General features: G+C 37.4%; 1 protein-coding gene across 2 annotated transcripts in view; it reads right to left on the minus strand.

Annotated features, from left to right (window-relative positions):
* AUH (AU RNA binding methylglutaconyl-CoA hydratase) overlaps positions 1-25,867 on the minus strand; it is a 147,874-nt gene that overhangs the window by 101,028 nt on the left and 20,979 nt on the right. For both annotated transcript variants that reach the window (XM_013990241.2, XM_001928792.6), the window contains exon 4: positions 19,182-19,268. In XM_013990241.2, coding sequence (XP_013845695.1) covers positions 19,182-19,268 — 87 coding nt within the window. The remainder of the gene's footprint in view (positions 1-19,181; positions 19,269-25,867) is intronic.

Consider the following 25,867-nt stretch of genomic DNA (forward strand, 5'->3'; position numbering starts at 1 on the left):
AATACTAATAAGACAAGGACCCTCATTTTCTTCTTGAAGAGCATTTGGCTATTTGGGGGCCTTTTTTTTTTTTGGCTTTTGTCTTTAGAGGGCCACACGTACGGCATATAGAGGTTCCCAGGCTAGGGAACTGAATCGGATCTGAAGTTGCCAGCCACAGCCACAGCCACAGCAATGCAGGATCCAAGCCATGTCTGCGACCTACACCACAACTCACAGCAACACCGGATCCTTAATCCACTGAGCAAGGCCAGGGATTAAACCTACGTCCTCACGCATACTAGTCACGTTCATTAACCAGTAAGCCACGATGGGAACTCCTATCTGTAGGCCTGTTTATGCTCATCAAGTTTCTCACAAAATTAATACACTTACATTTGTACATTGAATCATCTGTGAGAATCATCTTTTTGATACTGAATCTTCCAATTCAAGAAGATAATGTATCTACATTTAATTTTCTTAATGTCTTGCAATGAGGTTTCGCAGTTTTTCCATACAGCTTGCATTTATTCATTTTTGTTCCTACTGTCAATGCTATCTATCTTTCTGTGATCGACATCTTTTGTCTCTTGCTGGTAGGAAGAAAAGCAACTGATTACTTTTTAATATGAATCTTACACTCGGCTATCTCAGCAACACTCATTATTTCTAATAATTTGTTGATCCTTTTACATTTTCAGTGGAGAAAATCACCACTTGCAAAAAAAAAAAGTGTTATATTTCTCTTTTAGTCATTATTTTATTTCTATTTCCTGCCTTTCCACACATGCCAGGATTTTCAGAGCAGAGATGGTGATTGTGATTTTCAGAACAGAGATGGTGATTGTGAGCCTCCTGTCTTTTTCCTGATTTTAGAAAAGCTAAAAATTCCTAGTTTGCCTTGAGCTTTATCTATGATAAATTTGACCTCTCTACTTCTGTCAATCTATTGAGAAAAATATATGATTATGGTTAATATCATGAATTAAATTTAATATTTTCAAGTAGAAACCTCTTTCTCCTCCTTGAATTCCTGGGAAAATTCAACTTGGTCTTCTTTAAAAACTTACTGATCTCATCTATGTTCACAGGTAAGAATGGCTCCTCTCAACCCTTTCTTCCATTGGTTTTTGTCATATTTATGAACAAAGGTTCTACTAGTCGGAAACAATGAATTTAAAGGAGTTCCCTGGTGGCCCCTCAGTTAAGGATCCACCACTGTCACTGTTGTGGCGTGGGTTCAATCCCTGGTCAGAGAACTTCTGCATGCTGCAAGTGCAGCCAAAAAAGAAAGAAAAGAAACACATACACACTTAAAAAAAAAAAAACAAAAACAAAAAAACAGTAAGTTCAGGAATGAACTCTCATGCCACTGTTCTGTGGAAGAGGCTGTACAAAATTGAAATGATCTATACCTCATAGGCAAGATAGAGAACCTGAAATGTAAACCACTTAATATGTAAAAACTGGGCTTCATGCTTTCTCTGTGAAAAAACTTTTAACTGCTTATTCAATTTCTTCAGTGCATAGCTGACTAGTCTACATTATGATTTCTTCAGACAAAAATTTCATATTTATTGGCATAAAGACTTCCACAATTTTTTCTCGGAATTTCTATAATCTCCGCTATTACCTACAGTCATGTCCCTCTTTTCGTCTGTAACATCTGCTGTTAAAAACCTTTACTCCTTGGTTCAGAGTCTTTGCCTTGACTGGATCCATCCGTCTCCATTCCATCCCCAGCTTCTATCTTACTAATTTTTGATCCTTGTATTATTGCCTACCTTCAACTTTCTTTAAACTCTGACTTCATTAAACAACTTTTGTGGCTATTTATTGTCAGCGAGTTTCCCTAACATATTCATTTTAAGGTTATGAATTCTCCTCAAACTACAAGTTTAACCCAATCACAAAAATTTGGATATTCCAAAATCTTTTCCTATCAGTGAACTAATGTACTGGTTATGTAAAAATTTATACATTTGTTCTTTTTAAGATTTCTCGCATTTTTTTCTTCCTGTTTGCAGATATAATCGACAAAAAATCACCATGTAAGTTTAAGGTGTACAGCATGATGATTTGACTTACATACATCATGAAATGACTATCACACTAAGTTTACTAAACATTATCTCATACAGATACAAAATTATAGAAATAGTTTTCCTTGTGATGAAAACTTTTAAGATTTACTCTCTTAACAACTTTCATGTAAAACATATAGCAGTGTTACTTATATTTATAACATTAGACATTATGTCCTTAGTACTTATTTATTTTATAACTGGGAATGTGTACCTTTTAATTACCTTCATTCATTTCCCCCTTTCACCCTCTCCCCACCCCTGGTAGCCTCGGCAAATCCTGATCGGTTTTTCAGTTAGTTTCTTTGTTTGTAGGTTGGTTGGTTTTCGAAGTGTTATCTCCATGCTGGTTTCCATTGTGGCTACATCAATTCTGTTCCCACCAGCAGAAAGGTTCCCTTTTCTTCACATCCTCGCCAACACTTGTTTGTTGTCTTTTTGATAACAGCCATTCTGAAAGGTGTGAGATAATACCTCATTGTGGTTTTGATTTATATTTCCCTGATGATGAGTGATGCTGAGCATCTTTTCAAGTTGCCTGTTGGCCATTTGTAAGTCATCTTTGGAAAAACATCTATTTGGAATCTCTCCTCATTTTTTAAGATTGCTTTTCTGATGTTAAGTTGCATAAGTCCACTATATATTTTGAATATTAACCTCTATTGGATATACTGTTTGCAAATACCTTCTCCCATTCAGCAGGCAAACTTTTTATGTATTGATAGCTTCCCCCCACTGTGCAAAAAGCTTTTAAATTTGATGTAGTCCCATTTATTTATTTTCATACTGGTTCCCTTGCCTGAGGAAACATATCCAAAAAATTATTACTAAGACCAATGTTAAAAAGCATACTGCCTATATTTTCTTCTGGAAGTTTTATGGTTTCAGATCTTACATTTAAGTCTTCAATCCATTTTGAATATGTCTGTACATAGTGTGAAAGACTAGTCCAATACAATTCCTTTACACATAGCTGTCCAGTTTTTCAAACACTATTTATTGAAGAGGCCGTCTTTCTCCCAGTGTATATTAACTCCTTTATCACAGATTAAGTGATCATATAAATATGGATTCATTTCTGGCCTCTCTATTCTGTTCCACTGATCTATGTGACTGTTCTTTTGACAGTACCATACATACCATAACTTTGTAGTATAGCTTGAAATCAGGGAGCATTATACCTATAGCTTAGTTCGTCTTAAGGTTGTTTTGGCTATTTGGGGTCTTTTGTGTGTCCATACAAACTTTAGAATTATTTGTTCTAGTTCCGAGGAAAATGTCTTTGGTATTTTGATAGTGATAGTACTGAATTTTTAGGTTGCCCTGGGTAGTACAGACATTTCAACAATATTTCTTCTTCCAATTCATGAATACAATCTTTCCAACTGATTATGTCATCTTCAATTTCTTTCATAAGAGTCTTACAGTTTTCCAAGTACATGTCTTTTATCTCCTTAGTTAATTTATTGCTTGGTATTTATTTCTGATGCAATTGTGAATAGAATTGTTTCCTGAATTTCTCTGATAGTTCATTGTTAGCATATGGAAATGTAACAGACTTCTATATATTAATCTTATATCCTGTAATTTTGCTAAATTCACTGATGAGCTTTAGCAGTTTTTTGGTGGCACCCTCGTGATTTTCTATGTATAGTACTGTGTCATCTGCAAACAGTGGCAGTTTTACTTCTTCCTTTCCAACTTGAATTCCTTTTATTTCTTTTTCTTGTCTGATTGCTGTGGCTAAGACTTCCAATACTGTGTTGAATAAAAATGGTGAAAGTGGGCATCCTAGTCTTGTTCCTGATCTTAGAGAAAATGCGTTAGCTTGTCATTGTTAGTACTCACTATTTTGAGACTTTTTATCACAAGTAGATGCTAAGTGTTGACAAAAGCTTCTTCAGTATCAATGGAGGTGATCATATTTTTATTCTTTGATTTGTTAATGTGGTGTATCACACTGACTGATTTACAGATACTAACCTATCCTTGGGTCCCTGCAATAAGTCATAGTTGATTATGGAAACTGATCCTTTTCTATGATTCTAGTTGAATTCAGTTTACTAATATTTTGTAGAGGACTTTTGAATCTATGTTAATGAGAGACTTGGGGCTAGAATTTTCCTTTTTTGTGCTATATGTCTGCTTTTGGTATCAGGATGATGTTGGCTTTGCAGGGTGAGTTTAGGAATATTCCTTCCTTTGCAAATATTTTGGAATAGTTCAAGAAAGACAGGTGTTAGTTCTTTTCTAAATATTTGAGAGAATTCACCTATGAAGCCATCTAGTCCTGAACTATAGTTTGTTGGGATTTTTTTTTATTACAGATTCAATTTCATTACTGGTAACTAGTGTTCATATCTCCTATTTCTTTCTGGTTCAATGTTGAAAGATTTTACACCTCTAGGAATTTGTCTCTTTCTTCCAGCTTGTCCATTTCATTGGCAAATAACTATTCATAGTGATTTCTAATGACCCTTTGTATTTCTGCGGTGTTGGTTATAACTTCTCCTTTTCTATTTCTGATTTTATTGATTTGGCACCTCTTTTTTCTTGATAAGTCTGGCTATATTCTCAAAGAAACAGCTTATAGTTTCATTGGCTTTTTCTTTTTCTTTTTTTCTTTTTTTAGTCCCTATTTCATTTATTTCTACCCTGATCTTTATGACTTATTTCCTTCTAGTCATGTTGGGTGGGTTTAGTTTGCTCTTCTTTTTCTACCATTTAGGTGTAAGGCTAGATCATTCGAGACTTTTCTTATTTCCTGAGGTAGGCTTGTATCACTATAAACTTCCCCCTCTTAGAACTGTTTTTGTTGGATTCCATAGATTTTGAATCATTGTATTTTCCTTTTCACCTGTCTCCAGGTTTTTTTTTTTTTTTTTTTTTTTTTTAATTCCTTCTTTAAGTTCTTCAGTGATCCACTGGTTGTTTAGGAGCATACTGTTTAACCTGCATGTGTTTGTCTTTCTTGGGGTTTTTTGAAGTTTTTGTTTTTTTGTGGGGTTTTGTAGCTGATGTCTAGCCCCACAGTTATGGTTGTGGTTGGGAAAGCTGCCTGATATGATTTTAATTTTCTTATATTTACTGAGGCTAGTTTTGTGGCCTACTCTGTGATTTATCTTGGAGAATGTTCCACTTTCACTTAAAAAGAATGTGTAATTTGCTGCTTTTGGATAGAATATTCAATATATATCTATTAAGTCTATTTTGTCTAATGTGTCATTTAAGGCCAGTGTTTCTCATTGATTTTCTGTGTGGTTTTTCTGTCCACTGATGTAAATGGGGCGATTACATCCCCTACTATTATTGAGCTGTCAATATCTCCCTTTAATTCTGTTAATATCTGCTTTATGTATTTAGATACTCCTATGTTGCCTGCATACACATTTACAATTGCTACAGTTTCTTCTTGGATTGATCCAATGATCATTATGTAATGTCCTTCTTTTTCTCTTATACTCTCTTTTAGACTTTGTTCTAAAGTCTACTGTGTCCAATATAGGTACTGCTACCCTGACTTTCCTTTCATTTCCATTTGCAAGGAATAACTTTTTCCACCCATTTACTTTCAGTCTGTGTGTTCCTTAGAATCTTAAGTGAGTCTCTTGTAAGCAACGTATATACATGGGTCTTCTTTTTGTTTACTTTCTACCACTTTATATATTTTGATTGGAGCCTTCATTCATTTACATGAAGTGATTATTCCTGGGTAGGTAATTACTGCCATTTTTAAAAATGTGTTTGGGTGGCTTTTTATAGTTCCTTATTTTGTTCCTTTCCTATTCTTTGGCTCTCATTCCCTGAGATTGGACTATTATTATCTTTAGTATTATGTCTGAATTTCTTTCTTGTTTTTGTGTATCTATTATAAATTTTTGGTTTGTAGTTACCAGAGGTTTAGATAAACCAATATATATATGTATGTAAGTAAGCTGCTTATTTCTTAAGTTCAAGTGCATTTTAACAACCCTGCATTTTTACCCACCCCATTTACTGTTTTTTTTTTCATTGTTTTTTTCTTCATGTTTTTTATTACTCAAATGAATTTATCACATCTGTAGTTGTATAATGATCATAACAATCTGATTTCACAGGATTTCCATCCCTCAGCCCAAGCACATCCCCCCACTCCCCAAACTGTCTCCTCCGGAGACCATAAGTTTTTCAATGTCCGTGAGTCAGCATCTGTTCTGCAAAGAAGTTCCGTCTGTCCTTTTTTCAGATTCCACATGTCAGTGAAAGCATTTGATGTTGGTGTCTCATTGTATGGCTGACTTCACTTAGCATGATAGTTTCTAGGTCCATCCATGTTGCTAAAAATGCTGCTATTTCATTCTTTTTGATGGCTGAGTAATATTCCATTGTGTATATGTACCACATCTTCTGGATCCACTCCTCTGTCAATGGACATTTAGGTTGTTTCCATGTTTTGGCTATTGCAAATAGTGCTGCAATGAACATTGCAGTACATGTGTCTTTGAGAGTCGTGGTTTTCTCTGGGTAGATGTCCAGGAGTGGGATTGCTGGATCAAATGGTAGTTCTATGTTTAGTTTTCTGAGGAATCTCCATACTGCTTTCCACAGTGGTTGTACCAATTTACAATCCCACCAACAGTGAACTAGGGTTCCTTTTTCTCCACACCCTCTCTAGCACTTATTGTTTGTAGACTTTTGGATGATGGCCATTCTGGCTGGTGGAAGGTGGTACCTCATCATGGTTTTGATTTGCATTTCTCCAATAATGAGTGACGCTGAACATCTTTTCATGTGTTTCTCGGCCATCTGTATGTCTTTTTTGGAGATCGGTCTGTTTAGGTCTTCTGCCCATTTTTGGATGGGGTTGTTTGTTTTTTTGGTATGGAGCTGCAGAAGTTGTTTGTAAATTTTGGAGATGAATCCCTTGTTAGCGGCTGGCTGAGGGGTGGGGCCAGATTTTCCCAAAATGGCCACCTCCAGAGAAAAGCACTGCTGCTGAATATTCCCGAGAGCTTTGCTTTCAATGTCCTTCCCTCACAACAAGCCACATTCACCCCTGTTTTCCCAGGATGTCCTCCAAGAACTGCGGTCAGGTTTGACCCAGATTCCCTTGGAGACCTTGCTTTGCCCTGGGACTCAGTACACGTGAAAGTCTGTGTGCACCTTTAAAGAATGGGGTCTCCATTTCCCCCAGTCCCGTGGAGCTCTTGCACACAAGCCCCACTGGCCTTCAATGCCAGATGCTCCGGGGCTCTTTCTCCCTGTGCCAGATCCCCACACGTGAGAGAACTCTCACTCCTATAGGTGAGTCTCTGTGAACCAGTTAGTTTCCAGTCTGTGGAGCTTCCCACCCAGGAGGTATGGGGTTGTTTATATCGTGAAATCGCCCCTCCTACCTCTTGATGTGGCCTCCTCTTTTTCTTCTGGAGTAGGGTATCTTTTTTAAGGTTTCCGATCCATTTTGGTGAAGTGTGCTCAGTCTTTAGTTGTGAATTTCGTTGTTTTTAGAAGAGAAGTTGAGCTCCAGTCCTTCTATTTCGCCATCTTAATCCCATCTCCCCATTTACTGTTTCTGATATCGTGTTTTACATCATTTTGTCTGTTTGTTTGTTTTTGGCCATTCCAGTGACATGTGGAAGTTTCTGGACCAGGGATCAAACCCAAACCACAGTCACAACAGGGGCCACTGCCACGACAATGCCAGTTCTCACAAGGGAACTCCTACATCTTTTTGTTTTGTGTATCCCTTTACTACTTATTGTGGATATAATAATTTTACTACTTTGACCTGCTAACTTTCCTACCAGCTTATACATGGTTGATTTACTACCTTTATTATATTTTCACTTTCACCAATGATATTTTTTCTTTCATAATTTTCATATTCCTAGTTGTAGCCTTTTCTTTTTCACTTAGAGAACTCCCTTTAACATTTCTTGTAAAGTTGGTTTGGTGGCACTTAAAAGCTTTTGTTTGCCTGTAAAACTTTTGACCTCTCCATTGAATCTGAATGAAAGATTTAGAGGTAAAATATTTTAGGTTGTAGATTTTTTTTCCTTACATCATTTTGACTATATCATGCCGCTATCTTTTGCTCAGTAGGATTTCTGCTGAAAAGTCAGCTGATATCCTTCTAGCAGTTCCCTTTTAGGTAACTTGTTAATCTTCCTTGCTACTTTTAGTATTTTTTCTTTACCATTAGTTTTTTCCACTTTAAATGCATCAAAAACTTTAAATGTGTCTTGGTGTAGCCCTTTAGGGGTTGATTCTGTTTAGGGCTCTCTGTGCTTCCTGGACCTGGATGTCTATTTCTTTCCTAGATTAGGGAAGTTTTCATCTATTATGTCTTCAAATATGTTCTCTGCCCCCTTCTCTCTTCTTCTTCTGGGTCCTCTATAACGCCAAGGTTAGTATGCTTGATGTTATCATACACATCTCTTAAACTGTCATTTCTTTTTATTCTTTATTCTTTTTTCTGTTTAGCTTCATTGATTTCCACTACTCTGTCTTCCACCTCACTAATCTGTTCCTCTGTATCATCTAATCTACCATTGATTCCTTCTAGTTTATTTTTTATTATCAGCCAATTCTTCTGAATTTTAATCTATGCAATGGAATTCTCAATCAAATGCACAAGTTATTTTGTGGATATTTAGAAACTGATTCTAAAATTAATATGGAGAGTCAAAAGAGCGAGAATAACCAACACAATATTGAAAAAAAAAAAAAGGACAAAGTTAGAGGACTGGCACCACCCAATGTCACAGTTACTATAAAGCTACAGTGATCTAGACAGTGTGCTTATTGGCAAAAGAATATACAAAGAGATCAAGGAACAGAACACAGAGCCCAGGAACAGACCCCATAAATACAGTCAACTGATCTCTGACAAAGAAATAGAACACTGACATTGTTTTTAACAGGGCTGAAACAACTGGACATCCAAAGGTAAAATCATGAATCTAGACAGAGACCAATATCTCACAACAATTAACTTAAAATGAATAACAGATCTAATTGCAAAGCACAAAACTGTAAGATAACATAGGAGAAAACCTGGAAACCTTGGGTATGACAATGACTCTTTAAACACAATACCAAAGGCACAATCCATGAAAGAAATAATGGATGAGTGTGACCCTATAATGATATAAAACTTCTGCACTATGAAATATAATGTCAAGAGAATGAGAAGACAAGCTACAGATTGAGAGAAAGTATTTGCAAAAGACACATCTGATAAAAGAATGTCATCTAAAACACACAAAGAACTCTTAGAATTCAACAATAAGAAAAATAATGATTAAAAAATGAGCCAGGAGAGGCGGACCAAAATGGTGGAGGAGTAAAAGGTCACACACACCTTCTCCCACAAACACATCAAAAAAACACATCTACAGGTAAAACTTCTCGCACAGAACATCAACTGAATGCTAGCAGAAGAACTTAAACCTCCAAAAAGGGCAAGAAACTCTTGACATAACTGGGTAGAACAAAAGAAAAAAAGAGAGAGAAAAGGAATCAGGATGGGACTAGCATTCCCAAGAGGGAGCTGTGAAGGAGAAAAGGAACCCACCTCCTGAGCAGCCACCTAACTGACGAAAGATCAGCTGAGTCGGCAGGAAAAGCGAAGCAGCTGGACTGAGAACAGCAAAGCAGACTGAGAGCATGGGACCTCAAAGTTGCCGAGAGTAACATGGCAGCTGGACCAAGAACAGCAAATTAGAGTGAGAGATGCACAGATCATCTGAACCACCAGCCCAGACACCAAGATGCCTGGGCGGGGGCTGGGTGCTAAGATTCAGGTTCTGGAAGTCAGTCCTGGGGAGAGAACTGGGGATGGCATGAGAGGCTAAGGAGCAGGGTGCCACAGGCTAATGAGGGGAACACCATGGCAGAGGGAACCTGGGAGAAGGTCCGGACCCGCAGGAGAGGCAAGGAGCCACTGTTGGGGAGGGAAGAGGAGGAGGGGCAGGCCGCCATAGGAAACTCCCTGCTCCAGAGCAAGTGCATGCCCGCAGGCCTAGAGGGTGGGGTGCCTCTGCGGAGGCTACGGGTGGCGAGAAGCCTTTTGCTCGTTTAAGGGAGATTAGGCACTTCTTGTGCAAGCTACCAGTGGCCAGGCACCTACTATGTGGGCTAAGGGCATAAGGGGTCCAAGTGCAACGAGGTGCCTCTTGTCCGATCCACAGGTGGCAGGGGTAGACTGCAGCAGTCGTCTCAGAGGCCAGAGGGAGGCATGGCTTGCCACCACTGGGTGGGGCCTGTGAGTGGGCTCCACCAGTGACCCCAGTCACCTCAGGGGTTGCCAAAAGAGAAAAAAAAGAGGGCACTGCAACCAAGCACCATACGTTGTTGCTCTCACTCCCCTGGGAACACGCCCACCCTGCAGCTGCCACTGCCAAATGCTCTGGGTGACCCACAGACACTTGGTCACTGTCCTTTCCCAAGACCCTACAACCAGGAGCAACTTGTGTAGCACCTCCTGCATGGGCTAAGTAGGACACAGTGCTTCTTGTGTGGTCTGCAGGAGGTAGGGGCAAACCACTGCAGTTATCCCGATTCCAGAGGTGGGTGTGGCCCACCGCCATTGGAGATATCTGAAAATCACTTGCAGCCCCATTCACCTAAAGGGCACCACAGAGGAGGGCATTGTGACCGAACACCACCTGCTAGTGCTCTTGGACCCCCAGGAACACAACCACCCTGCTGTTGCCACTGCCAAACATTCCGGGCAGTACCCACACACCTGATCTCTGTCACGTCCCAGGATCCTGCAACTAGGAGCACCCTTTACAACACCTCATGTGGGCTAAGTGAGATGGGTTTCTTCATGCATGGTCTACAGGTGGAGGGGGAAAACCACCGCAGTTATCACTGACTCTAGAGATGGTCATGGCCTGCTCCTAATAAGGGTCCCTGAACAGGCACCACCTGCAATTCCAATTACCTCAGAGGAGGTCACTACAATCAAACACAAGCTGTTGTTACTCTCACTTCCTGGGAACTCACACACCCTGCTGTTGCTACTGCCAAATGCTCTGGACACCTTGAAGACCTGCCTAGAGCGTATTACCACCTCCCAGGGCCCTGCAACTAGGAGTAGCCTGTGCCACCTTCCTGCAGATCCCTGCTGCTATTGAGAGCCCAGCAACCAGGCACCGACTGATGGCCCTACCCATTGCCCCCTTCTCCCTAAAAACACACTGAGCATCCTGAGAACAACAGCCGGCTCACACAGAAGCAAGAGACAGCAAATATTAAAACTCCCACACCAAAAATAAATAGTAACCCCCCAAAAAATACAAAGGGGTATTCTTGCACAGAAGTAGCCTTACAAGACTACAGTTTGGCTTCAGTGAACTCACAGAAAAAGAAAAACACAAGCAAGATGAAGAAGCACAGAAACCATTCCCACTTTAAAGGAACAGGAGAATTCACCTAAAGCAGACAACAATGAAAGAGACCTCTGCAGTCTGACAGACACTGAGTTCAAAAAGGAGACAGTGAAAATACTGAAGGAATTAAGAGAGGATGTTAACAGTAATGCAGATTCCTTTAGAAAGGAAATAGAAAATATAAGGAGGAGCCAAGAAAAACTAGAAAATTCATTTGTAGAGATACAAACTGAGCTTAAGGCAATAAAGAGCAGAATGAATAGTGCAAAGGAACGAATCGGTGATGTGGAAGATGATATAATGGAAATCACCCAATCAGGACAATAGACAGAAAACCAAATGAAAAACCATGACAGCGATGTAAAGACCTATGGGATAATATAAAGCAGGCCAATCTATGCATAATAGGAATTCCAAAAGGAAGGGGAAAAGAAAAGAGGATTGAAAACATATTTCAAGAAATTATGGCTGAAAACTTTCCAAATCTAAAGGATACTGATATCAAGATATGGGAGGCACAGAGGGCCCCAAACAAGCTGAATCCAAACAGGCCCACATCAAGACATATTATAATAAAAATGGCAAAAGTTCAAGATAAAGAGAGGATTCTAAAGGCAGCAAGAGAAAAGCAAAGCATTAATTATAAGGGAAACCCCATAAGGCTATCAGCTGATTTCTCTACAGAAACACTACAGGCCAGAAGGGAGCAGCGAGATACATTTAAAGTCTTGAAAGGAAAAAATCTGCAACCTAGAATACTCTATCCAGCAAGAATATCATTTAAATTAGAAGGGGAAATAAAGAATTTCTCTAACAAACAAAAGCTAAAACAGTACAGCAATACTAAACCCATTCTAAAATAAATACAGAAAGGGGTCCTCTCAAGTAAAAAAAAGAGAGAGAAAAAAGAGAAAAGAAGAATTAGGATGGAGGAAACCACAACTGGAAAGCAATCACTTAAATAAGCCAGCATACAGATCTAAACATGAAGAAGTTTAAAAAAAAAAAGACATCAAAATCACACAATGTGGGGAAGGAAAGTAAGAAAATATAGATTCGATATGTCTGAGCCTATATGACCATCAGGCAAAAGCAAGCAGATATAGGAAAGACTTAACATGCTTAAAAAACAGGGCAACCACAAATCAAAACCAAACATTACATTCACAAAAACTGAAAAGTACTCAAGCATAAAATAAATGGAAACCATCCAAGCCAAAAAAAAATTAAAAAAAAAAACAAGAAGAGAAACATAGAATCCACTGGAAAACAAGGTTTAAAGTGGCAATAAATATATATCTGTCAATAATCACCTTAAAAGTCCATGGACTAAATGCTCCAATCAAAAGACACAGAGTGGCAGATTGGATAAAAAAGCAAAAACCTTCAATCTGCTGCCTGCAAGAAACTCACCTTAGAGCAAAGGACACATATAGATTGAAAGTGAGGGAACAGGAAAAGATATTTCATGCCAATGGACAAGACAGGAAAGCAGAAATTGCCATACTCATATCAGACAAAATAGACATAAAAAGGAAGGTCATAAAGAAAGACAAAGAAGGACACTATTTTATGGTTAAAGGATACATTCAACAAGAGGATATTACAATTGTCAATATATACGGCTCTAATATAGGAGCACCCAGACACCTACAACAAATACTAACAGACATAAAAGGAGAAATCGATGGGAATACAATCATAGTAGGAGACATTAACACCCCACTCACAACGATGGACAGATCCTCTAGACAAAAAATCAGTGAGGCAACAGAGAACCTAAAGGATACAATAGAAAAGTTAGACTTAATTGACATTTTCAGGACATTACATCCAAAAAAATCAGAATACACATTCTTCTCAAGTGCACATGGAACATTCTCAAGAATTGATCACATACTGGGGCACAAAGCTAACCTCAACAAATTTAAGAATATAGAAATTATTTCAAGTATCTTCTCTGACGACAATGGCATGAAACTAGAAATCAACCACAGGAAAAGAAATGAGAAAAAGCTTACTACATGGAGACTAAACAACATGCTTTTAAAAAACCAATGGGTTGGAGTTCCTGTCGTGGCTCAGTGGTTAACGAATCTGACTAGGAACCATGAGGTTGCGGGTTCGATCCCTGGCCTTGCTCAGTGGGTTAAGGATCCGGCGTTGCCATGAGCTGTGGTGTAGGTCGCAGACGTGGCTCAGATCCCGCGTTGCTGTGGCTCTGGCGTAGGCCAGCAGCTACAGCTCTGATTCAATCCCTAGCCTGGAAACCTCCATATGCCATGGGAGTGGCCCCAGAAAAGGCAAAAAGACAAAGCAAACAAACAAACAAACAAAAAACCCAATCGGTCAATGAGGAAATCAAGAAAGAAATTAAAAAAATAGCTCGAGACAAATGATAATGAAGACATCCACTCAAAATCTATGGGATGCCGCAAAAGCAGTGCTCAGGGGGAATTTTATAGCAATACAGGCCTTCCTCAAAAAAGAAGAAAAATCTTAAATTGACAACTTATCCCAACACCTAAATGAATTAGAAAAAGAAGAACAAACAAAACCTAAAGTCAGCAGGAGGAAGGAAATCATAAAGATCAAAGAGGAAGTCAATAAAATAGAGATTCAAAAAACAAGTGAAGAAATCAGTAAAACCAAGAGCTTGTTCTTTGAAAAGGTAAACAAAATTAACAAACCTCTGCCTAGACGCACCAAGAAGAGGAGAGAGAAAGCCCAAATAAACAAAATCAGAAATGAAAAAGGAGAAGTCACAACAGATAACTACAGAAATACAAAAAACCATGAGAGAATACTATAAACAATTGTAGGCCAACAAATTTGACAACCTGGAAGAAATGGACAACTTGCTAGAGACGTACAGCCTGCCAAAACTGAATCAAGAAGAAAGAGATCAACTGAACAGACCAATCACTAAAAATGAAATTGGATATGTCATAAAAACACTCCCTACAAATAAAAGTCCAGGGCCAGATGGCTTCACAGGAGAATTCTACCAAACAAATGAAGAGGAACTTACACCATCCTCCTTAAGCTTTTTCAAAAGGTTGAAGAAGGAACACTCCCAAAGACATTCTATGATGCCACCATCACCCTAATTCCAAAACCAGACAAAGATACCACCAAAAAAGAAAACTATCGGCCAATATCTTTCATGAATACAAACGCAAAAATTCTCAACAAAATTTTAGTCTTCTGAATCCAGCAACATATAAAAAAGATCATACACCACAACCAAGTGGGATTCATCCCAGGTATACAAGGATGGTTCAACATATGCAAATCAATCAACGTCATACAGCACATTAACAAAAGAAAAGTCAAAAACCACATGATCATCTCAATAGATGAAGAAAAAGCATTTGACAAAGTCCAACATCCACTCATGATAAAAACTCTTACCAAAGTGGGTATAGAGGGAACATACCTTAACATAATCAAAGCCATTTATGACAAACCCACAGCAAACATAGTCCTCATTCGAGAAAAGCTGAAAGCCTTCCCACTAAAATCTGGAACAAGTCAAGAATGTCCACTCTCACCACTGTTATTCAACATAGTACTGGAAGTCCTAGCCATAACAATCAGACAAAGAAAAGAAATAAGAGGCATCTAAATAGCAAGAGAAGAGATAAAACTGTCGCTGTATGCAGATGACATGCTGTATGCAGATGACATGATACCGTATATAGAAAACCCCAAGGACTCAACCCCAGAACTACTTGAACTGATCAACAAATTCATCAAAGTAGCAGGAGATAAGATTAACATTCAGAAATCAGTCACATTTCTGTATACTAACAATGAAACATTAGAAAAGGAAGACAAAAATACAATACCTTTTAAAACTGCACCCCAAAAATCAAATACCTGGGATTACACCTAAGCAAGGAGGTGAAAGACTTATATGCCGAGTACTAGCAAACATTAATCAAGGAAACTAAAGAAGACGTAAAGAAATTGAAAGATATTCCATGCTCCTGGGTTGGAAAAATTAATATTGTAAAAATGGCTATACTACCCAAAGCAATCTACCTAAAGTCAGCAGAAGGAAGGAAATCATTAAGATCAAAGCAATCCCGATCCAATTACCCATGACATTTTTCACAGAACTAGAACAAACTATCTAAAAATGTATATGAAACCACAAAAAAATCAGAATTGCCAAAGCAATTCTTAAGAACAAAAACCAAGCAGGAGGCATAACTCTCCCAGACTTCAAGCAATATGACAAAGCCATAGTCATCAAGACAGTGTGGTACTGGTACCAAAACAGACAGACCAATGGAACAGAATAGACGACCCAGAAATAAACCCAGATACCTATAGTCAATTAATCTTTGACAAAGGAGGCAAGAACATAAAATGGGAAAAAGACAGTCTTTTCAGCAAGCATTGCTGGGAAAACTGGACAGCTGCATGTAAATCAATGAAACCGGAACACACCCTCACACCATGCACAAAAATAAACTCAAAATGGCTGAAAGACTTAAATATAAGACAAGACACCATCAAACTCCTAGAAGAGAACACAGGCAAAACATTCTCTGACAACAACCACATGAATATTTTCTCAGGTCAGTCTCCCAAAGCAACAGAAATAAGAGCAAAAATAAACCAATGGGACCTAATCAAACTGAAAAGCTTTTGCACAGCAAAGGAAACCAAAAAGAAAACAAAAAGACAACTTACAAGAGTTCCCATCGTGGCACAGTGGTTAACGAATCTGACTAGGAACCATGAGGTTGCAGGTTCCATCCCTGGCCTTGCTCGGTGGGTTAACGATCCGGCGTTGCCATGAGCTGTGGTGTAGGTTGCAGACGTGGCTCGGATCCCGCATTGCTGTGGCTCTGGCATAGGCCAGCGGCTACAGCTCCTATTGGACCCCTAGGCTGGGAACCTCCATATGCCACGGGAGCAGCCCAAAGAAATAGCAAAAAAAGACTAAGACAACTTACAGAATGGGAGAAAATAGTTTCAAATGATGCAACGGACAACGGCTTAATCTCTAGAATATACAAACAACTTATACAACACAACAGCAAAAAAGCCAACAACCCAAGGGAAAAGGGGCAAAAGACCTGAAGAGACATTTTTCCAAGGAAGAGGTACAGACGGCCAACAAGCACATGAAAAAATGCTCAACATCCCTGATTATTAGACAAATGCAAATCAAAACTACCATCAGACACCACCTCACACCAGTCAGAATGGCCATCATTCATAAGTTCACAAATAACAAATGCTGGAGGGGGTGTGGAGAAAAGGGAACCCTCCTGCACTGTTGGTGGGAATGTAAGCTGCTACAGCCACGATGGAGAACAGTATGGAGGTACCTTAGAAATCTATACATAGAACTACCATCTGACCCAGAAATCCCACTCTGGGGCATATATCCGGACAAAACTTTCCTTAAAAAAGACACATGCACCTGCATTGTTCATTGCAGCTCTATTCACAATAGCCAAGACATGGAAACAACCCAAATGTCCATCGACACACAACTGGATTAGGAAGATGTGGTATATACACACAATGGAATCATACTCAGCCATAAAAAAGAACCAAATCATGCCATTTGCAGCAACATGGATGGAACTAGAGACTTTCATCCTGAGTGAAGTAAGTCAGAAGGAGAAAGACAAATACCATATGATCACTTATAACTGGAATCTAATATACAGCACAAATGAACATTTCCAGAGCAAAGAAAACCATGGACTTGCAGAATAGACTTGTGGTTGCCGAGGGGGAGGGGGAGGGAGTGGGATGGATGGGAGCTTGGGGTTAATAGATACAAACTATTGCCTTTGTAATGGATTAGCAATGAGATCCTGCTGTGTAGCACTGGGAACTCTGTCTAGTCACTTATGAAGGTGCATGATAATGTACAAAAATAGAATGTGTACATGTATATATAACTGGGTCACCATGCTGTACAGTAGAAAAAAAAATTGTATTGGGGAAATAGCTATTTAAAAAAATTAAAGTAAAAAAATTAAAAATGAGCCAAAGACTAATAAATACCTCACCAAAGAAGATAGATGCCAAAAAAGCACATGAAAAGATGTTCTACATCATATGTCACCACAGAAATTCAAATTAAAACAACAAAAATGGGAAAATATATGAGAAATGTTAGAAAAAGAAGAGATAAAAATTGCATTGTTTATATATAATGAACATTTTGCTTTCTGGAAAACACAAGAAAATTGAGAAATGACAATAATTACTACAAGTTCTTAGTAAGTTAGCATGATAGAAAATAAGCACATAAAATTTAACAAATTTCCTACAGACCTACAATTAATAACCAGACTTCAACAGAAATAGGCAGAAAAGATCCCATTCAAAAGAATAAATGCTATAAAATAGCTAAGGATAAATATGAAGGGGAAAAATAATACAAGGCCAAAGCCAATGTGAAGAAAAATTTCTTGAAGAACACTACAACATGAAATGCTCCCCCACAAAATAAGAGCCATGCACATCATGAACAGAAAGATTCGGTACCATAAAAATGTCAATTCTTTATTAAAGAAGATTTATAGAAATTCTGTTCATAGTCTCAGAAGGATATTTTTCTTCCTCACTTTAATAATTCTAAATTCATTTGGAAGAGCTGATGTATAAGAATCAGCAAAGACGATCTTCAAGGAAAAAAGAAAAGTAATGAAGGGAACTTAGTACCCTCTAGATAATTAAAGCTCCTAGAACTGAATTACAGTGGAACTAAGAGATATCATATGCAATGCAAACAAAAGATTAATGCAAAACTGGCTTTTAAGTAAATAGCTGTTAAATAATGTTATAGAAAAGAGAATGAAGAATGTGAACGGGCAATTTACAGAAGGAAAAAGATAACTCTAATTTGAAAGATATAACATTACACTAGCATCTGGGAGAATACAAATTAAAATAATAAGATGTATTTTCTTCTTTAACTGTGGCAAACTTAAAAAATAGCAACACTAAATGCTGACAAGAATATAAGCAAACAGACACTGTCACGTATTTGATGGTAATATAAAATAGTGTAATCTTTTTGCAATATAATCTGGTAGGATATATTAAAATGTAAAATGGACACGCAATACTTAGAACTGCAATACCATATTTAGGAATCTATTCCATAAATGTACATATTAATATTCTAAAAGACTTTGTATAAAGATAATCAATGCTTTATAGCAAAATAGAAAAAAAAACTGCAAAAACCAAAAACCAAAACAAAAAAACTTAAATATTCATTAACAAAAAAATAATTTAAAATTTTAGATAAGACTATGCTATGGATTACTATGCAACAGTATATTAAAAAGTTAATAAATTAAGTTGATATATACTGAAATATAAACATTACAGAAAGGTCTAATTCTCAGGAAACAGTATAATCCCATATAAATCTATAAATGTTTGTGTACTCAATTTAAAAAATACAAAAACTTTATGTCAAAGGCTTATGCCAAATTATTCTCTGTTGTCTAATAACTACTTGTTATTCCATGTCATCATAAATAGGAGGCATCTTTAATTATAAAATATTTTTCACAATTTTTCAAATTAAATACATCACATGCTATTTTGCAACCAACCAGAGATCATGACTATCCAATTACAGAAATACTTTAGCCAAAGCTTATATATAAAGACTGTGGGCAACTTTTTAAATCTAACATATAAGGTGATTTTCAGCATGCTAAAAGGAGAATTTAATTGTGCTTACCGATTTCATTAATCACTGCTCTTAATTTGGAGACAAAAGGACCAACTTCACTGGAATGCATTTTGACTCTTTCCTTAAGGTCAGCACCTGCAAATATTGTATTTACAAATATAATATCTAGTCATAAACAAAATTTTAAGGCAACAAACTGAAATTTTATGTAAGATTCATATAGCCTTAAATACAGACTGAATTTACCTGTCAAAGGAATTATATTGCCCAAGTTTTCCTTCCCAAAGACCAGCATCAGAAAGAAAAAAAATAATTGTTTGTTCATACATCTACCATGAGCTTAGAGTGGTAGTTCTCAAACTTTGTGGTCTCAGGACCCCTTTATAATCTTAGGGGTAACAGGGAAGAGGCACTGTTAAGATTATATAGATTTGGAGTTCCTGTCATGGCTCAGAGGTTAACGAATCCAACTAGGAATCATGAGGTTGCGGGTTCGATCCCTGGCCTCACTCAATGTGTTAAGGATCCAGTGTTGCCGTGAGCTGTGGTGTAGATCACAGACATGGCTCAGATCTGGCGTTGCTATGGCTCTGACGTCGGCTGGTGGCTACAGCTCCGATTAGACCCCTAGTCTGAGAACCTCCATATGCCAAGGGTGCGGCCCTAGAAAAGAGAGAGAGACAAAAATAAATGAATAAATAAATAAAAGATTATATAGATCTATCAATACTTATTCTATTAGAAACTGAAATGACAGAATTTTTAAAGCATTTATTTATTCATTGAATAATACAAATAAGCCATTCACATTAACATAAATGACTATAGATTGAGGACAATTTTTGATTCTTGCAATTTTACCCACCACTGCTTCTGCCTCATAAGTGCAAATGCCAACCCACTGAAAAGTGCAAATCACACCTTCCTGCTATGAAAATCACTGTGACTTCATGGACGCCCATCTTGGTGACTACAGATCACATTTGAGAATCACTGGCTTGAGAATATACACAAACTGACAATTTCCTAACTATGAGTTTATCATAGAATCACAACTCTGGAACTGAAATAAAAATAAACACATAAGGGAGTTTCCATTGTGGCTCAGTGGTAATGACCCTGACTAGTATCCACGAGGATGCGGGTTCAATCTCTGGCCCCACTCATAGTTCACAGACATGGCTCAGATCTCACGTTGCTGTGGCTGTAGTATATGCTAGCAGCTGCAGCTCTGATTCGACCCCTAGCCTGGGGACTTCCATATGCCACAGGTGCAGTCCTAAAACGCAAAAAAAAAAAAAAAAAAAAAAAAAAAAAAAAACCCACAATGAAACTGGCTATTATTAAATAGATAGATAGACAGGCAGGTAGAGAGAGAGAGAGAGATAACAAGTGTCGGTGAAAATGTGGAGAAAAGGGAACCCTTGTGCACTGCTAGAAGGAATGTAAATTTATGCAGCCACTATGGAAAACTGTGGACAGTCCTCAAAAAACTAAAACCAGAACTACCATAGGATCCAGCAATTTCACTCCTTAGTATCCTTCTAAAGAAAAAAAAAAAAAATTAATTCAAAAAAATATATGCACCTCCTATGTTCATTGCAGCATTATTTACAATAGCCAAGATATAGAAACAACCCTGTGTCCACTCTTAGGTGAACAGATAAAGAAGATGTGATAGGTAGAATATTACTCAGCCATAAAAAAGAGTGAAATCTTGTCGTTTGCAAGAACATGGATGGACCAAGAGGTCATTATGCTGTGTGAAAAAAAAAAAAAAAAGACAAATACTGTATGATTCCTCATATGTAGAATCTATAACACAAAACAAGCAAATATAACCAAACAAAAACGGAGTCACACATAGAGAACAAACAAGTGGCTGCCAGAGGGGGACAGGGGTAGGAGGATGAGTGAAATAAGTGAGGGAGACAAGGGGTACAGACTTCCAATCACAAAATAAATGGCTCACGGGGATGAAATAAATGCACAACATGGGGAATATAGTCAATAATATGTAACAGCTGTTTCATGACCGATGGTGACTAGACTAACCATGGCGATCATTTTATAATCCATAGGAAGAATGAACCACCAGGTTGTGCACCTGGACCTGACATGGTATTATAAGATAACTATACTTCAATTAAAAAAGAAAAGAGAAAGTTTTTTAAAGGATAAGCATGTTCTATATCCCAACTGTCGTCATGGTTTAAACATCTGCCAAAATTAATCAATTACATATATACTTAAAATTGGTACATTTTATTACAAATAATCCAGATCTCTATAACATGTCTTTTTATGTCCAAGATAAGAACCACATGCTAAACTAATACAAATTTGTAGATATTTATCCTTTCACTTTACTTCTCAAACCCTCTAAGGGACTGGCATTCACAAGTAAACCAATATAACCTAACCTGAGATTCCGAAACAATACTGAATAGATAACTTCATTAGTCAGAGGCCTCCACCTAACAAACCTTATCATGATACCCACATCCATTTGAACAATACTCACGACATTCAATAAAGCATGTTGACATTTTAGTGAGAAGTTTTTAGTCAGAACATAATTTACTAGAACTCAAAAGCAGAAGCAAAAGTACCTTTACTTTTAAAAAAAAAAAACCCACACTAGTATAATTCAGTGAAACACTCAATTTAGAGTTCTACACAGAGGAATCAATTACCAAGAATTGTTTATAATCTATTTCAGGAATTTCAAGAGAAAAAAAATCCTCAGTCTCAGTAATTTCTCATAGGATTTCATGTCAAAAATTTCATGGTAAACACGATACATATGTGCTTTGCTACTACTTAGGGTTAGAACACTAAAAAACCAAAAATTAACAGATGACTAGGATCAAAGGTTTACATCTGTTACAGCAGCCTAGTCAAAAGGACTTTTTCATAATTTCATTAGAGATAATACATTAATTTTTTTTATTCCTAAACATTTTGAAAGAGCAAAATCACTTCAGTTTTCTATCTGTGTATGTGTTTGTGTGTATGTAAGAAACAAGATAAAGGGAGTTCCCGTCATGGTGCAGTGGTTAACAAATCCAACTAGGAACCATGAGGTTGCAGGTTCGATCCCTGCCCTTGCTCAGTGGGTTAAAGACCCAACGTTGCCGTGAGCTGTGGTGTAGGTTGCAGATGCGGCTCCAATCCTGTGTTGCTGTGGCCCTGGTGTAGGCCGGTGGCTACAGCTCCTATTCGACCCCTAGCCTGGGAACCTCCGTATGCCGGGGGAGGGGCTTCAAGAAAAAAGGCAAAAAGACAAAAAAAAAAAAAAAAAAAAAGAAACAAGATAAAATGTTTAAATGAATAGATAAATAATTTCTAGACTAGGCAGGGGAGAGAGCACACATTCAGGCCAATCTCTAACACAATCTGTGTAGCCAGTGCTCCACAATGAGCTGTGATCATCAAAATTCTCGGTATTCTAAGAGAAGAACAGGCAAGACATGAACCCAGAAGCAATGTTCTAATCCCCAAAAAAGAGTACAAAACACTGATTCCCAGCCTGGAGTTATGGCCAGGGTAATGGCACAGTATCTGAAAACATATACGTATAGAAAATATTGTCTACGGCCATGATAACTGTGATATATATTTCTTCTGTATCTTGATAGCGTTGTGGTTAATAACGGAAAATTCATTTGAATAACATTACTGTAACCAGAGTGGCATTTTGACATTACATGTATTCTCAAACAACATAAGATCACTACAGTGTATAAGCACATGAAATTTTAAAAACTTAAAAAGGAGACCTCCTACGTACTCCAAGATTAAAAATTACTGATATAGTAAACAAAAACCTGCCCTAGAGGTCAGCGGTAGTTCCAGCTAAGGCACCACTTTGACCAGGCACTTGCCCTAACAGTCTATAACATGAAAGCATCTGAATCACTGTAGAAGGCCTTTATATTTTGAAATTTTTCTCTCTCAAATGTTCCAACATTAAGAAACTCCGTAATTTTGGTGTCCAAAACCAGATACACTTGGTTTAAAATTATCTACTTGTATATATCTGCTTAATATAATTCTTCACTATACTTATTACAGAAAGTTTGAAGATGGAGAAAAGAAAGTATCTCTCCTAATCTATAACTTTTATTTGAAGATATAGTTTTTACTATCAAAATGGGAATAACATTTTACAAGCAGCTCTCTCTTATAAACTGTATTTTTCACACTATAACATAGTCTTCATACTAGCACTTTAAGTAATCCCTTAACATTTTACCAAGTACATGTATTTATTTGTGTATTTATGTATTTATGTATATTTGGATGTATCTGTATAATGAAATACTATGATAAAAAAATAAAATAATAAAAATTGCTTTTTTTTATTAGGGAAAGAAATGAGTAGAGGGAGTGGGCAAGAGTAGGATTCTGTATACTTTTTCATACACTTGAAAAATGTATACATTTCATACATTTTAACATACTACCTATTTATTATTTTAACTAAAATTTTATTTTTAAAATGTAAAGGTAATTAAAATACAACTGTTGGAGTTCCCATTGTGGTGCAGTAGAAATGAATCCAACTACTATCCATGAGGATGCGGGTTGATCCCTGGCCTCACTCAATGGGTGGGGGATTGATCTGGTGTTGCTGGGAGCTGTGGTGTAGGTCGCAAACATGGCTCAGATCCCACGTGGCTGTGGCTGTGGTGTAGGCTAGTAGCTGCAGCTCTGATTCAACCCCAAGTCTGAGAACTTCCTTATGCCACAGGTGAGGCCCTAAAAAGCCAAATAAATAAATACAATTGTTGACTCTAAATAGTAGATTTAAATAAGAAGTCAGAAATCACTCAGTCCACCTTCCAGTGCATGAAGGGATCACTTTAATTGTGCTTAATTATCTGCTCATCCACCACATTAGAAAAAAAGGACAGAAAGGTTAAACAAAATCAGGAGCCAGAAATACTATGAATGAATTCTTCACAGAGTGGTCTAAGACAATTTCAGAGAAACTGCTCACATCCCAAGAGCCCCCCTCAAAAATCAGTGAATCACAGCACAGTTTAGAGGCATTTTAAATTCAGTAAATACATGTTGAGTCCCTATTATGTGCCGTGTTAACATAAAATGATTTTCAAAGAAGAAAAAGAGAAGTTCACATCCTCAAGAAATTTGAGGCAAGACCACTTTATAAGCTTCATATTTTTTTTTGGAAATTAACAAGGTACAACTAGAACACAGAGGTACAGAGAAGAGAAACCTTTATGGGGCAGAAAAGGGAAGAGGGAAAATGAGTAACTTTAAAGGGCTGGAGGGCTAAGAGAATAATCAATAAATGAGTACACTATTTTTGAGAATTTGGGATTTGAATATGACTACTTCAGAACAGAAATTAAAGCTCTAATTATGCGAAAGACTGTTTTTCAACAACAACTAATAAATGAGGCCTAATTGAGGTTTTATACTATTACAAACTATGAGAAGTTTAAATATTCTAAGTATGTAAAGAGATTTTGTTTACCTAGACTTACAATACATTTAATGTATACATATTAATAAATACAGATCTACTAACTGCCTGTTTCAAATACACCTAAGAAAAGGTGAAAACCTTTCAGAGAAATTCAAAAGAATAGTTTTACTACACACTCTGAGTTACTAAAAACTATTTGCCGCAATTTTTCTAACATGCAAACGTGTTTTTGGACAAAATATGCTAAAATAGAGGAGAAAATTATCCTTATGAAAAAGGATATGGAACAAAGAAAATAGACTTGATAAGCCCTTGGAAAAAGTACTTAAGGCTAACTTGTTAATCTGGTAAAGTATTTGGTATATTACTTAAAATATCCCCAGAAAGGCAACCTATAACAGATAGTTAGTTGTAAACTATACTAAAGCATTAAAGCCTTGTCCAAAGAATACTGATAATGTGGAGGCACAAAACAAATAGGCAGCAAAGGAACCAATTTAAAAAAAAAAAAAAAGAATTCTACCAGTAATTATAGCATTATAATTACAAAACCAATTACCAAGAGAAAGACAGTAATGCTAGTTATGATAGACACATTTCTGAAGCATCATTCTACCTTCACTATATCACCATCACTCCTGAAAGATTCATATAATTGAGCCTTCCTTAAAAGCCTCCAAACGGCCCTATGTCTTCCCAATAAGCCCCTTGGCAGCCCTCAGAGGATCTGAGTGCAGTGACCTCAGAGCCATCAGTCATGGCATTAGATTCAGTCACGTGGAAATACAGTCACCTGGTCCTAAGATCACAGACACAAGAATTCTAATACTCTCAGTGTAAGTTTTTCATATTGTTTAAGAAAAATACTTTAATAATACTTTTATAAAATTATTAACAGCTGGAGTTCCCGTCGTGGCACAGTGGTTAACAAATTCGATTAGGAACCATGAGGTTGAGGGTATGATCCCTGGCCTTGCTCAGTGGGTTAAGGATCTGGTGTTGCCGTGAGCTGTGGTGTAAGTCACAGATGCAGCTCAGATCCCATGTTGCTGTGGCTCTGGTGTAGGCCAGCGGCTACAGTTCCAATTAGATCCCTAGCCTGGGAACCTCCATGTGCCGCAGGAGCAGCCCTAGAAAAGACAAAAAGACAAAAAAAAAAAAAATATTAACAGCTATAACTCACTCACTACTGTAGTATGCTTTGCATACACTGTCAGATCAAGCCTCTGACAACCGTACAAGGAGGACAGTATTACGTTGGAAAATGTGAGAGCAG

The sequence above is a fragment of the Sus scrofa genome, chromosome 14 (assembly GCF_000003025.6).
Source record: "Sus scrofa isolate TJ Tabasco breed Duroc chromosome 14, Sscrofa11.1, whole genome shotgun sequence".
NCBI lineage: Eukaryota > Metazoa > Chordata > Mammalia > Artiodactyla > Suidae > Sus > Sus scrofa.